Source organism: Carlito syrichta, unplaced genomic scaffold (assembly GCF_000164805.1).
Source record: "Carlito syrichta isolate Samal-C Ts95f unplaced genomic scaffold, Tarsius_syrichta-2.0.1 Scaffold311854, whole genome shotgun sequence".
NCBI classification, from domain to species: Eukaryota; Metazoa; Chordata; class Mammalia; order Primates; family Tarsiidae; genus Carlito; species Carlito syrichta.
The window spans coordinates 247035-261473 of record NW_007255950.1 but is presented as its reverse complement, the minus strand read 5'-3'; the positions used below and the strand labels follow the sequence as shown (position 1 = coordinate 261473).

General features: G+C 39.5%; 1 protein-coding gene across 1 annotated transcript in view; it reads right to left on the bottom strand.

Annotated features, from left to right (window-relative positions):
- The window catches only part of EPB41L2 (erythrocyte membrane protein band 4.1 like 2), a 136462-nt gene that overhangs the window by 68869 nt on the left and 53154 nt on the right, over positions 1-14439 (bottom strand). The window contains exons 5-6 of the mRNA XM_021718143.1: positions 6417-6459; positions 1782-1857 (exon numbers count right to left, since the gene is read on the bottom strand). Of these exons, the coding sequence (XP_021573818.1) occupies positions 1782-1857; positions 6417-6459 (119 nt within the window). The remainder of the gene's footprint in view (positions 1-1781; positions 1858-6416; positions 6460-14439) is intronic.

Here is a 14439-nt window from a genome sequence, read left to right as displayed (position 1 = left end):
TCAATCAGAACTTAATTAAGTACATTCCTATTCAGAAACAAGTAGTGAAGAAAGAAAAAAAAGAAGTCTGATATTTCTCCAACATCGGAAATAAATCTCCATTCCTCCTATTTCACATGGATATCGTGTACTCTAATAAACACCTCCCTAACTTGATGTCTGATAACAAAACTGACTTAGCAGAAAGGATCAAAGACACAGGAACCAGATATTTTGCCAAGGCCCCTTACTTTCTTAAAAGTATATACACTGCACACAGTTGTCCTTGCCTTAAATAACCTTTTCAAGCCGAGCTCGGTGGCTCAGCCTGTAATCCTTTACTTGGGGAGGCTGAGGTGAGTGGATTGTCTGAGCCCATGGGTTTGAGACCCACCTGGGCAACTTGGCGAGACCTCAACTCTACAATAAATCAAAAATTAGCCGGGCGTGGTAGCACGCGCCTGTAGTTCCAGCTACTTGGAAGGCTGAGGTGGAAGGATCGCCAGAGCCCAGCAGATCAAGGCTACGGTGACCGAGAGCAGCCACTGCACTCCAGTCTGGGCAACAGAGTGAGACTCCAACTCAAAAATAAATAAATAAATAAATAACCTTTTCAGAATAATGTATGTAAAAATCAACTTTATACTTACTCTTACCAAAGCTAAGCTAAGAAACCCTGTAAGTGATTCATAGTCTAATAGGGCTAAGGTGTCATGGTACTTGTTGATGCACAATGTCCTTGGTTACCATGCTTTAAATGTTCATTACTTAACTATAAATAAAGAAAGTGAATAAAAATTTTGAAACTGGCAATATTTCAAACTATTTGAGTGTATCCATTTCCAAGGAAACTTCCAAAATTTAACTTTTGACAACTTGTTTTGGTTTTCAATCCTGAAATTACCACCATGGTCCCAGGACACAGAATTAAATGAGAACTATATGGAAAGGTTCATTTTGAAATGCAAATATCTGAGAATATACCCAGAGGAACTCAAATCACTCTATAAAAAAGATACCTGCACACACATGTTTATTACAGCCATTATTCATAATAACAAAAACATGAAACCAACCATGCTGGACTAGATTGTTTTTTTTTGAGTTGGAGTCTCACTTTGTCGCCCCAGACTGGAGTGCAGTGGCCGCTCCCGGCCACTGCAGCCTCGACCTGCTGGGTTCCGGCGATCCTTCCACCTCAGCCTTCCAAGTAGCCGGAATTACAGGCATGCGCTACCACGCCTGGCTGATTTTTTGATTTATTGTAGAGATGAGGTGTTCGCTGCCCAGGCGGGTCTCGAACCCGTGGGCTCAGGCAATCCACTCACCTCAGCCTCCCAAAGCACGGGATTACAGGCTGAGCCACTGAGCCCGGCTTAGATTTTTTTTTTTAAGTGAGTGTATACACATACACACACACACACACACACACACAGGAATATTATGTAATCATTAAAAAGGAAAAAATTATGGACTTCGTAGCAACTTGGAATGGACTTAGAGTCTATAATATTCAGTGATCTATTACAGAAACAAAGATATGAGTAGCACATGTTCTTACTCATAAGCAGACCCTGAATATTAATCAGAATACTGTAAGAAAGGGATTGGCAGTAGCAGGAAACTGCTAGGGGGTGGAGAGGGTGGGAGCATAACATCCATAAGGGTACCTGATTCTCAAATCAGGCAAAGTGGGGAACAAAGGAAGGCCCAAACTTTACCTGTACGATGCCCGCTTATGTACCTAACCTGAATTGTACCCCACGCCTTTAAAATAATAATAAAATGCAAACATAAAGTACCTGGTGATATCTTCAGTCAGTTGAGAAGGATCAGGAGGATAAAACTTCACATTAAAAGTGAACAGCCAGGGAAGATCTGGAATTATTAAATATCATAGTTACTTACCAAAAATCAGAATATTTATTTTGGCAAAACTGAAAGGTCAATGGTCCAACAGTACAAATTAATCCCACTATCAGCTGATTTGCAGAATTTTTTAATTGAAAGAAAATATCACTTATAAAACAAAAGTGAAATAAAAATAAAATAGAAGTAAATTCCATAAATAACCCACCACTAAAGAGTAACAGGTTCGTTCACTTTCTTATAAACATTTACTGGTATACTTTAACAGATGTTTTACATTGTGATCCATTATGCAAAAATGTTATTATCATCTTCATTTAAGAGTTCTGAGATACGATTTGTTTTAATCACACGATCTCCAGTTGCTTAATATTTTCCACTCTTTAAAAAAAAGACGCATTTCAGGATTTCTACAATGTGGGAGGAAAGGAGTAATGATCAGGTGATTGTAACAGTTATTTAGAAAATGATTGATGGGCTATTTGAAGGTAGTGTTCAAAGATGTCCCAAGGAAGGGAAAGGGTATAAAACTTCACCATACTTTAAGACAATAAAATGATTTTCCAGGTTTCACAGAGTAGGTGGAAGTATACTCACATATAACATATACTTTGTTGCACCATACTGTAACAACCAAGCACATGTGACAACCATGTCATAAATGACAAAGTTAAAACCTTACTATTCATACATTAAAATTTAACTGTTATTTTAATACATCATGTTTTGTATGGCTTAATAAATAAAACTATGGGGGGAAGGGCCTGCATTATTGTCCTAAAGGGTTCAAAATAATTTCACAAGCCTGAATTCAGAATTCTGCTCAAAGTTCACAGAATCTTTAAATAAAAGCAAAGAAGTTATATGTGTGTGTACATGTAAGTTATTCCATTCTATACATATGTGTAGATCTCACAAGATCTTTAATTTATGGACTTGAAGAAAAATTTCTTGAATCTCATTCTCTTATTCAATGTATCATTTTGTCTTTTTTTGAGTTTGACTCTCACTATCACCCAGACTGGAGTGTAGTGGCACGCTTCCAGTCACCGCAGCCTTGACCTGCTGGGCTCCAGTGATCCTTCGGCCTCAGCCTTCCAAGTAGCTGGAACTACAGGCTTGCGCTACCACGCCAGCTAATTTTTGATTTATTGTACAGACGAGGTCTTGCCAAGTTGCCCGGGTGGGTCTCAAACGGGCGGGTTCAGGCAATCCACTCGCCTCGGCCTCCAAAAGTGCTGGGATTACAGATTGAGCCACCAAGCCTGGCCCATTTTGTCCTTTTTCTCATCATCAGCACACTATCTTTTTTATCACTTGTCAACAAATATTTACTGAATGACTACTATGTACACACATGGCACGTTTGCTGAACTTTGGTTCAATATATCACTATCCTACTAATAAAGTCAATCTTGCTGAACTTAAGAAATATATTTCAGTTCTGTTTTTACACATTTAAAACATAATAATGAATTCCAGGCACAGAGGCTCATGCCTGTAATCCCAGCACTTTGGGAGACTGAGACAGGAGGACTACTTAAGCCCAGGACTTGGAGACCAGAACGAGCAACATAGTGAGACCTCCTCTCTATAAAAAAAGTCAACAAACTAGCCAGGCATGACAGCATATACTCAGTAGGCTGAGTTGGTAGGATTGCTTGAACCGAGGGGGATTAAGGCTACAGTGAGCTGTGACTGCGCCACTGCCTGGGCAACAAAAGTGAGACATTGACTCAAAATAAATAAATAAGTATTTTTAAAAGACACAATAATGGAATTAGGATCTTCCTGAATATCAAGAGATATGATGTTTCCTGGCCTGTAGCATTGCTGACTATGCATTGTGTATATATATCTTTGAGTGACTGCTAATTCATAATTAAACAAAATCATCGTGGGATTATCATTTCTTAATGGCTGCTTGCTTATTTGTTTTCTAAGTATTAATACTAACACATGCTTTCCTGGATACATTTTTATACAACACTTATATTTCAGGATGTATATCTAAATCTAAAAGTTATTCAAATGCTCCAATAACGTTAAACTATTTTAAATTGACAAATAAGTTATATATACCTGTGATGTACAATATAATGCTCTGAAATATGTATACAATGTAGAATGGCTCAATCAAGTCAATTAGCATATGCATTATACCACATATACCTATTTTTGTGATGAGAACACTCAGAATCTACTCTTAGCACTTTTCAAGTAAATTTTTAGTTCTATATTATAATAACTTTTATCTAGATAAATGTAAGCAGTTCTTCTGCATATATTTATTCTTCTTGCGTATTAATTATATGCAAGCCTCAGATATATAGTCTTATTTATGTACGTTTGAGAAAATAAATGTTTTAAGGCAGATTTTAAATGGGAACCATTAGGTTGTTGGTTGTCATAAGTAACTCAAAGAGATTAATATCTTTGCTAATTGCCTACTAACTGAAAAGTAACAATAAAATCATAGCAGAGGCTGGGCTAAGATGAAACAGGTAATTCTTCCGTCCACTTTAACATAAGCAGAATCAAAGAGGTAAATACAACAGCTGAAACTTCACTTCCTCAGCCTACTTTCATGATGGGAGCAGCACAAGGTGCCATTTAAAGAACTGGCTGCAATAGTTTTAAAAAGCCCAATTTGTTACTGTTATTCAACTTGCCAAACCACAAGGGCAAAAGTCCCGAAATAACTCTTAAAAAGACTTCACAAATAATCAAAACATAAGAATGTGATTCATAATCAGCAAGAGTCTTGCCTTCCAAAAGTTAGGAAATCTCCATTACTCTGAAGTGAGTGGCACATAAAAATAATCAAACAAGAACCCAAACAAAACCGTAGAAAACAACTCAATGGAACATCAATCATGTTTCAGAGGTTGCCCTGTTCTCTCTCTGTTTGGGTCACCACTTGGCAGGTCTGGTTTCAGAGAAAGCATAAGAACCAACCATCTGTAACCTTTTTAAAATCCTGCACTTTGTAAAGTAACAACTGCAGAAGAGAAAAAGGAAAAAGCTCCAAAGTTTTCTGGTACGGTTTCCTCTATAATGTAAGCATAATGCATCTGTGTCCACTTATTCCCCCCCCCCACCCCTATCATGAAGCAAACGTGATAAGACACCAAGATAATAAATGCAAAAGAAAAATGCTGGAAAGTCAGAAGAATAGTCAAAGGCTAGGGTGACTAACCATGCCAGACTGCCTGGGACTATTTCAACTACAGCACTACAAGTTCCACATCCCGAGAAGCCCCGGAGTCCTGATTTCCTGGGCAAATCAGGAAGGCTGGTCACTCTAACCAAAGATAATATAAAAAAGGAAAAGAAAGAGGAGTCCACAAGGAGAGAAGATGGGCAAAATAAGGTACACACTCAATATACAAAAGAAGAGTAGAAGAGGACAAATATGACATGAAGACTACCAGAAAGATAAGTAATTTGAGAAAGAATGAAAGACATGAAGAAAAATGTAGAGAGCCTAAAATGGGAGACAGATGGTAGATGAAAAGGAGAAGAAAGGAAAGCACACATTTGTTCCAGCATTTTGATTTTAGGAATACTAAGCAAACAGGGAAATGAAATTAACAACACAGCAACAGGGCATCTTGCAGGTTGGCACCTAAGAGAAGCAGTTTCTCCCTCCACACCTATGGGGCCCGCAGTCTAAGAGGGCTGGGAGGAATTTCCCAGCTTCAGATCTTGTTCTCCCGGCTAAAAATTCCAGCTGCTTGTGGCTGCCTACCTTCTCTGCCTCTGAGAAACCCTGAAGTAAATTAAGTATTCAGATCCCCTAACAGAGAGTTCTCTGCCGTGACTGTTTCTGGTACAAGTATTACAAAGTCAGCCACAGGCAACGCAACCAGTAAAGCCAGAACCTACAGAGGGAGCCGAAGCTGGTTAGAATGGGGCAAGTGAGGTCATCTGGGGACACTACAACCAGAACAAATGAGGAAATGGGAAGAAAGGGACAAGCAGGCCTAACTAGAAACCCAGACTCAAAGAACATGTGAAGTGGCCTTGGATTACAAAACCAGTAAGGAACAGAGACGGCAATGACCTCAGAGAACCCGAAAGGCTGCTCCTCCCTGCTTCCCCTCCACCCGCTTCCCCAGGACATCTAGGAACAGCATCTCTATATGCCTCTAGGGCCAAAGAGATGCTTATTACTAAACTAATTATACGCTGCCAAAATACAGTGTCAGGTCTACCTAGAGTAAAATTTACATAAAAAGTAAAATTTACAGAAAAGTAGCTTCTCATTCTTTCCCGGACAGAAAAGGCAGATGTTACTTCGTGGTAGCAGGCATTGTAAGTGAATATTCAGCAATTTGAGTCTAGAACTTCCTGAAAGACAAGAGTCCCTAAGCCACAAAATAAACAGTCTCGAGTCTACAAAAATATTAGTATTATTAACTTTTGAGATGGTATAGATGCAAAATAAGACTGATCATTCAATCACTATCTTGTTGTCTTAGTTTATATCCCTATAAATTTTCATAAAGATGGAAACCATTGTAAAGATTGACTTAGCCTCAATGCATGATTCTTTAAATACTCACTTCGCAGTTGTCTCTTTATTTCTTTTGCGGGATCTAGCCAGTTCTGCAGAAGGGGGAAAAAAGGTTAATTAACCCATAAGAAATATTCCAGAGTCCAAAACAGAACAGTTTACAGTTCCCATACTTATTTAAGTGTAAGGATATTTTAATAAAGTCTTATTCAATGCAGGTTGCATTCCGCTGAGCTAAATACTGGTGCGTACCGTGTTAAATAAAATATTCAAACACTTTTAAGGTACATCTCAAGGGCTTTATTCTCTTGGATCTCAAATGGAATATTTGCCCAAATGATGCAACATAATATATCTACATATAGTCTTTATTCTGGAGTAGAATGCCAGCAAGCAGCCCTTACAGCCACTAAAATTACCACATGGGCAGTCATTGTTTCTTACTCATGAAGGATAACATGTGAATTGGAAAATGCTGGCTATACATGCCAATCAAACACCATCACCTCAACTCCAAAAGCTAACTCCTCCTCCTCCTCAAGCTTCCCTTCCTCTGCAACTGTACAATGCTAGGGAGAGCTTCAGTCTGACTGGAGACAATCTTGCCCTTCCTGGTATTCATGAAATATCCTTCTTTCATTTTAATCGCATTCCAAATTGGAAATCGCAAACTGAAGGAACTCTCCTTCACCTTCCCCTCACTTCTGCTTTTTGAGAAAGTTAACATAAAAACAGGCTGGGAAACCACTATAACATCTTAATATCTTAACATGTATTTTTGTTTTGATAAAATATCTTTGTTTTTATGTTTATTTTTCTCCTACCCTATCCTCAAGTAAACAGTAACACAGAAGTGCATTTTTGAGATACAATAAACTGACTCAAAAAAATTACAATGCATAAGTTGTAATCATTCTAAATAGTACCCCAAATAACCTATCTGTGCCTAAACAATTTTATTCAGCTATATAAAGCAACCAACTAAACATTTGCTATGTAGAAAATAATAACCTACTGTCTTAATATACTAAAATGGCACAGCAGAACATTAACTTACACTATTAAAAAGTCATAACAGTAGGATGCTTTGAAAGCAGAGCTGCATGTAAGACCCTTTTGGGTTTTACTGCACCGTTCATGGCCCACACTCAGGGCAGCAAGGACCCAAGGTGTGCACAGTTCTATTCTAACACTGGTTACATTCAAACCACTCAATAAAGAACTACCAGAGCATGGTCTAGCTTCGTATCGTGGGGTCCCAGCTGCCTGCACCCCTGATGTGAGGCCAGTGGGCCCCTCTGAAGTAACTCCAGTGCTATGTGAGGGAACAGCTCTTGCTCTTCCCTCAGAAGAGAGCCTGGCATTCAGCGTCCAGGCCTGCAGCTGCTGTCCCACCCGACAGCTGGCTCCCAAATGGCACTACAATGAGTGCACAAGAGTAGAAAAACACATTATTCAGTCTCTAGCCCAGACGGGTCTGAGGCCGGGGAGAGGTGAGGGAGGGGCAAATGGCATTTGCATCCAGGGAAGTAACAACCACTGAATCAGAGACAACTGGTGCCAAACTGAAAAGAAAATTTCCTCAGAACACAAACACAAAGAAAGAGCAGAGCAGAGGAGGAACTGCTGGTCTTAAAGGCAGGCCCTTCCCAATCCCCAGTTTAACTACGTGTGAGCGCTAAGACAGGTCCCTGCAACAGAACAGCAATAAAAGACATCCCTGTTCCAGAAGACGGTAGAAACTTGTGACCCCAGGGATGAACCTCGTGCCCCATTCATCTGGCATCTTCTACCATCACCTGAAGTACCAACCCTTTTGTACAAACTCCCTGACAGTTTCTAAAGGGCATGGCGAGTCAGGAGAGCTCTACAAACCCAGGAATATGGGTGACAAGTTAGCCTGGCCAATTCAGACTTGGCGTCATTCTTGGGCCACTTTCTACAACCTTGTCAGACAGAACACTGATGGCTGAAGTGGCTTTTCCCATTTCCCACCCCGATCCAAAGCAGGCAGAGTTAACCTGAAGTGACCAAGCAGGAGTGGCAGCGTCCGCTCACCTACCCAGCTTCCTCCTCCTGAACACATTTTACTTCCACACTGGAAACTCCGTCACTGTCCAGGAATAAGGATGCCTTTCCCTGCCTAGTACCACAACTTCACAAGGCCTGGAACATTCTATACAATTCCTACCTTCCAGGATATTCAGCAGTTTTATACAACCAGTAAGTACCAAATTGACTGACATCCGCCCACTGCTTCCCTCCTTCCTCTCCATGCTGCGGTCATCTTCAACGATCACAAGTCATCATATTTTTATTAGATTTGTTTTCACTGGAGCAATTAGCTCTAATGAGAACTTAGATCATAGGTTAGGTATAGGCTTACTGCCTAGCATCATAAATTCACAAGCAAAAACAAATTTTTAAGTTCTTTAAACGATGTAAAAGAAACACAAGTTAATTACCAGCATTATCAATCACAGATAGTAGATATAAAACTTTTTAAATTAATAATAATAAACAACTTCTTGGTTTGACACGTAAGGAGGAAGGTGGAATGGACCAAGAACCAGATGTAAAAGATGGAACACGACATCAGAGGATGAGATAAGTGCATGTGTACACACGTGTAAGGACACACCACACCTCCACCCACCCCATGATACATCAGAGAATATTTTGCCAGGTGCAGACTTAAAAATGTGGCTATTACAGCCATATATAAAGACTTTGGAATCAGAAATACTTGGAGTTAAATTCCAGCTTTCCATCAGCTCTGTGACCTGGGCACATTCTTCAGCTACTTTAAGTCTCAATTTCCTCAAATGCAAATGGTGATCACACATCTACCATGCAGGGCAGTTGTTTTCAACTAATTCATCCAAATGTTTCCTGAAGAGCACATATGCATGTGAAGTACTTTCCCCATTGCCTTGAATAGATCATTTTTTACAATAATACAACTTTGGTTTATTTCCTTTTGTTACATATCCCTTCTTGACATAATTTTGTATTTTCAAAGGTGATATACTATATACACTGAAGAATAAAACAATTATATTGATAGTCTCACCCACAAGAAGTTAATAAATCAGACTTTGAGTTCACAAAATATAGTCACTTTATGGGAAGCCCCCAAAAAACCTGGAATTTATGTATAAAATTTTGTGTATTTATTTTTACATGCTAAACTTCAGTCACCTTCAAAGGACTTTCCATTTGATGCAATATACCTGTTGACAAGCTTCTTCCACTGCTCAAAACAGTTTTTGAACTCATCTGTTTTGGTGTCTTTTGGTGTTTCTGCTGTTTTTTGTTTCACTTCTACCACTTGGGAAAGCGTTTCCACCTGAGGACTTTTTTCATTGAGGAAACAAAAAAAATTGCTTGGTGGGAGATTGGGCGAACAGCATGGAGGTCATACTGTTTTTGGTTAAAAAACTGCTGAATACTCAGCATGCCGTAGGCAGGTGCACTCATAAATTACCCATCGTGAAATGTGCAAATGCACTGAAAGAATCTTCAAAAAACTTCACTGAAGCCAAACACAGCCTCTCACAACAATGCTAGCTGATACATGGATGCTGATGGTTTCCTAGAACACTTACCCACGGGGGAAGCCTGTTCTACAAGGGACCCACCCTCCAAAAAATAATTCTATTTTGGGGCATCCACTCTAGTATTCATAGGCCAGATGAAATGAAAACCAAACCCCTTTTCCTTACAGAAAACTGTCTGGCAATGTCTGATAATGCCAGCCCTTTCTATAAAGCTGCCCCACTGTGGTGAAGACTCTTCTTGAAAATGGAGACAAAACATCAATGACATGATCCTTTCTCTTCAAAATAACTACTGGTATGACAAGTCTAATTTCTTCTATGTACATGTTAAAGTATAATCCAGCTAAGCTTTTCTAAACTTTACCTGATAATAAGACTCCATCTGGTCAGTTTGTTAAAAGACAGATTTACCCATGGCCCACTTAGAAAATCCTGAAACAATCTCCAGAAGCAGCTTGAGAATTCCTATCTTAGGGACAGCTGCAGGCAATTCATGATCAGGCAAGCCAGGAATTTTGTCAATCCTTCCCGAAAATTAGTATTAAAAAAATGCAAGCCAGGCTCGGTGGCTCAGCCTGTAATCCCAGCACTTTGGGAGGCCAAGGTGAAAGGATTGCCTGAGCTCAGGGGTTCGAGACCAGCCTGGGCAACTTGGTGAGACCTCATCTCTACAATAAATAAAAAAAAAATAAACTGGGTGTGGTAGCACGTGCCTGTAGTTCCAGCTACTTGGAAGGCTGAGGCAGAAGGATCGCCGGAGCCCAGCAGGTCAAGGCTGCGGTGGCCGGGGGCGGCCACTGCACTCCAGTCTGGGCGACAGACCGAGACTCCAACTCAAAAAAAAAAAAGCAAAACTCAGAAGAGGTAAAACCTTTATCAGATTTTAATAAAATTTATATTGGTTTATTAAAAGAATAAAATAAAAAGTATTTCACCAGCTACTTAGGGGCATAAACATTCACTCACTCAATCTGGCATCCTTCCTACCGTATTCCATGCCCAAAACATGAATTCAGTAAACATCTGTCTTCTGAATGGACATCAGGTAAAATAAGAGACTAATAAAAACTACAAGGGGCCCCATAACAGGTTTCTAATAGAAGTAAACTAAAATTAAAACATGGTCTTAGAATAACAGTATTATTAAATCCTGTTGAACATGAAATCGGGAACTTAAGTTGAAGAAAAACATGTTCCCTCTTTATTTTCACTAACTTCTAACTGAAATTTAGTATCATCATCAGTTATGAATGCAACAGAAAAAAACCTGGTGACTATCAGTGGCACTTATTTGTCACTAGTAGAAATCAAAAATATTTCCATATCGCATTACAGTAGCTATAGATCTTGAAATATCATTCATGTTAGTCAATATTTTGAAATCACAGCAGGCATTAGATTAGATGCTAATGATTAATATATTTTAAAAACACATACCTATTACTTCCCCCCACCCCAGTTGGAATCTCACTCTGTCGCCCAGGCTGGAGTGCAGTGGCACGCTGCTCATGGCCACTGCAGCTTCAACCTGCTGGGCTCAGGCGATCCTCCTGCCTTACCCTTCCAAGTAGCTGGAACTATAGGCACGCGTTACCATGCCCAGTTAATTTCTTTATTTGTTGTACAGACGAGGCTTCACCATGTTGCCCAGGCTGGTCTCAAACACATGGGCTCAGGTAATCCTCTTGCCTCAGCCTCCCAAAGTGCTGGGATTATAGGCGTGAGCCACCGTGCCTAGTTTCATACCTATTACTTTATCCCAAATGTTATATTACCATTTTGAGAATTTTATTTGGTTATTGGTTTTCTTTGCATCCCTGTTTACTTTACTATAATTATAAATTTAAAACACTCTTCTGAGAAGGATCCTTTAGAATTCATCAGACTGCCAAAAGAATCCAAGACACGAAAAAAGATGGGTTTGTTCCTGCCTTTGAGAGTAACAGAATTATTTAAACTAAGCAGCATAGCGAGTAGCGGTACTCATATGTATTTTACATTAAAGACTTTCTACTGGTTAATTGGAGAAGTTCTTTAATCCTACCTACCCCATATTCACTATGAACCTTAGAGTGAAACAATCTTGACAAACCAAGTCCCCTCACATGTCTACATTTTCAATATAGGTTCCTGTTAAAAGTGATTATCAATTATCTTCTAATGACAGAAACATCTAGAAAAAACCTTGGTTATGAATTATAATACTGTATTCATAAGATGCTGGTGTTAGAAAGAACCTTGGAGAAAATATGGTTCATATTTCCATGCACAATGGAAATGGTCTAACTCTTGCCTAAGTAACCACAGATAGTCAAACACTTCCGGGACCATAAACCACACAGGACTTTTAGAACCCTTTACTCCCTTGGCTTTTGTGACATTTCAAACTCCTGCAATTCTCTCTGCTCCCTCAAAATAATATTTTGTCCCCTACATCAGTGCTTCTCAGACTTTAAAGGTGCATATGCATCACCTGAAAATCTAGTCAAAATACAGATTCTGCTTCAGCAGGCCGAAGGTGAGGACCTGGAGTTCTTCATTTCTAACAAGCTTTTATGTGGTGCCAACACTATTAGTTCCGGGACCACCATTTGAGTAGTATAACCCTACAGTTCTTTTTATGTAGAAATCTCTGTCTTTTCCTGAAGCCAAAAGTAGAGAGACATTTTCCTAGCACTACTGATTTGTTAGCCTTCACTGAGTAAACATTCTAATTGCTGACAGTTTTCTACAGAAAGCCCTGGCAGGTACAGTTTCCACTTCCACGTCTACACAATGCAATGAACTCCTCCCCATCACACTAAGAAGCTTTACCAAAGAGTACCAAGACTTTGTGACTTTTCACTTCATTTACTAACCACTTTCACCTGACAGATAAGCAACCCCAGTCATCAACCAGTAGCGTCCAATGGGCAGTCTGAGTGTGTAGCTGTCCATAGCAAGGCCCTGACCATACTAGACTTGGATTCACAACTCAAAATAGAGTCATAAAATCCATCTTCTAGTTCTGACATTGTCTCTCCTTTACTAAACTTTAGTCAGGCTCCTCTGAATCCTCTTCCCAATTAGGCTTCAACTTTGGGGCGTCCGTGTCCATCTATGCTCCACCCAATTTTAGCAAGAATCCTCTTAATAAGTTGGTTTAGACAGAATCCCTCACCGTTGATGTCTGAATGGGTTCCTCATCCTCCCCTAAGTGATGTCAGACCACCCTGGCCTACCTTCAGCAAGAATCCTGTTAGGTTGGTTTAGCCAGAATCCCCTCAAGTGCCCCCTGATGTTTCCTTTCAGTCATCATTGTCCATCCACAGAACTCCCTACCCTGAGCTTTTACTATAAATTCCTACTTCTCCTTGTGGTAGGGGGAGTTGAGACCAAGCCCCCTTGCCTACTGAAAAATTCCACTACAGTGATCCCTCTACCTATAGCAATAGTCCTGAATAAAGTCTGCCTCGCTGACTGAACAAATATTAGAACAGTTTTTTCTTTAACAGTTCCTTTTCCTCCAAACCCATCTATCTCACTTACTTTCCTTCAAGTTGAACCCAAGATCCCAGCATTAAAAGTTTGTAAAAATGTCTTGCCGTGTCTTCTACACTTGCTTTTGGTGATCTCCAATTTGGTCAGGTGAGAGAAATTAACAAATTCAACCTAACTCACACTGTATTGCTAAATGTTAAAAGTATAACAGTAGCTTTTTTCTAAAATCTTCATTTTCCCATAGGAATTTATAGTGCTGAAACAGATCCCCTTTAATATGCCTTTGCCTAAACTAGGTCTAAAAGAACTCTATCGTAATGCTGGTGTTAGAAGAAAAGTTACAGGCATAACAGCATGGTGAAACATTCACCATACATCTGGGAGAATGTGGGATGATAAAGTTTAACTGGATTGAATACAGGATTTTATTAAAGAATAGTTTATATATGCATGCAACAGTTTAATATTTGAGTTTTTAGTTCTAGTTTCTAGGGGAAATGGCCTAGCTATTAGACAACCACTTCAATTAATTTCCATAAAGTTAGCTGTGGATATCAACTATAGTTCTAACAAACTGTCTTTCAATATGGCTTGCAGCAAAATGACATTAGAATGCCTGGGCCAAATGCCAAACACTATTAACATCAAAAATTCAAGACAGCATTTTTCCCTTTAAAGAGAGTCCAAAACCCTTCATGATGGTTCCATTTAGACATGAATGCAAGAATGATGTGGACTTGAAATTCCGTATATAAAAGAATAACATGTTGCTTGATTCCACATATTTTTAACAACATTTTCCATAATAAAGTTTACACAAGAGTTCTCAACAGACACTAAAAACCTCTAACACTAACAATGATAGATTTTCATACCAGAATGCACTGAAAAGGCTTCCAACTCAGTGCCTCAACCATGAGAGACACAGTATTATAATAAAACCAGGCCGGGCTTGGTGGCTCAACCTGTAAACCCAGTGCTTTGGGAGGCTGAGGTGAGTGGATTGCCTGAGCCCGCGGGTTCGAGACCCGC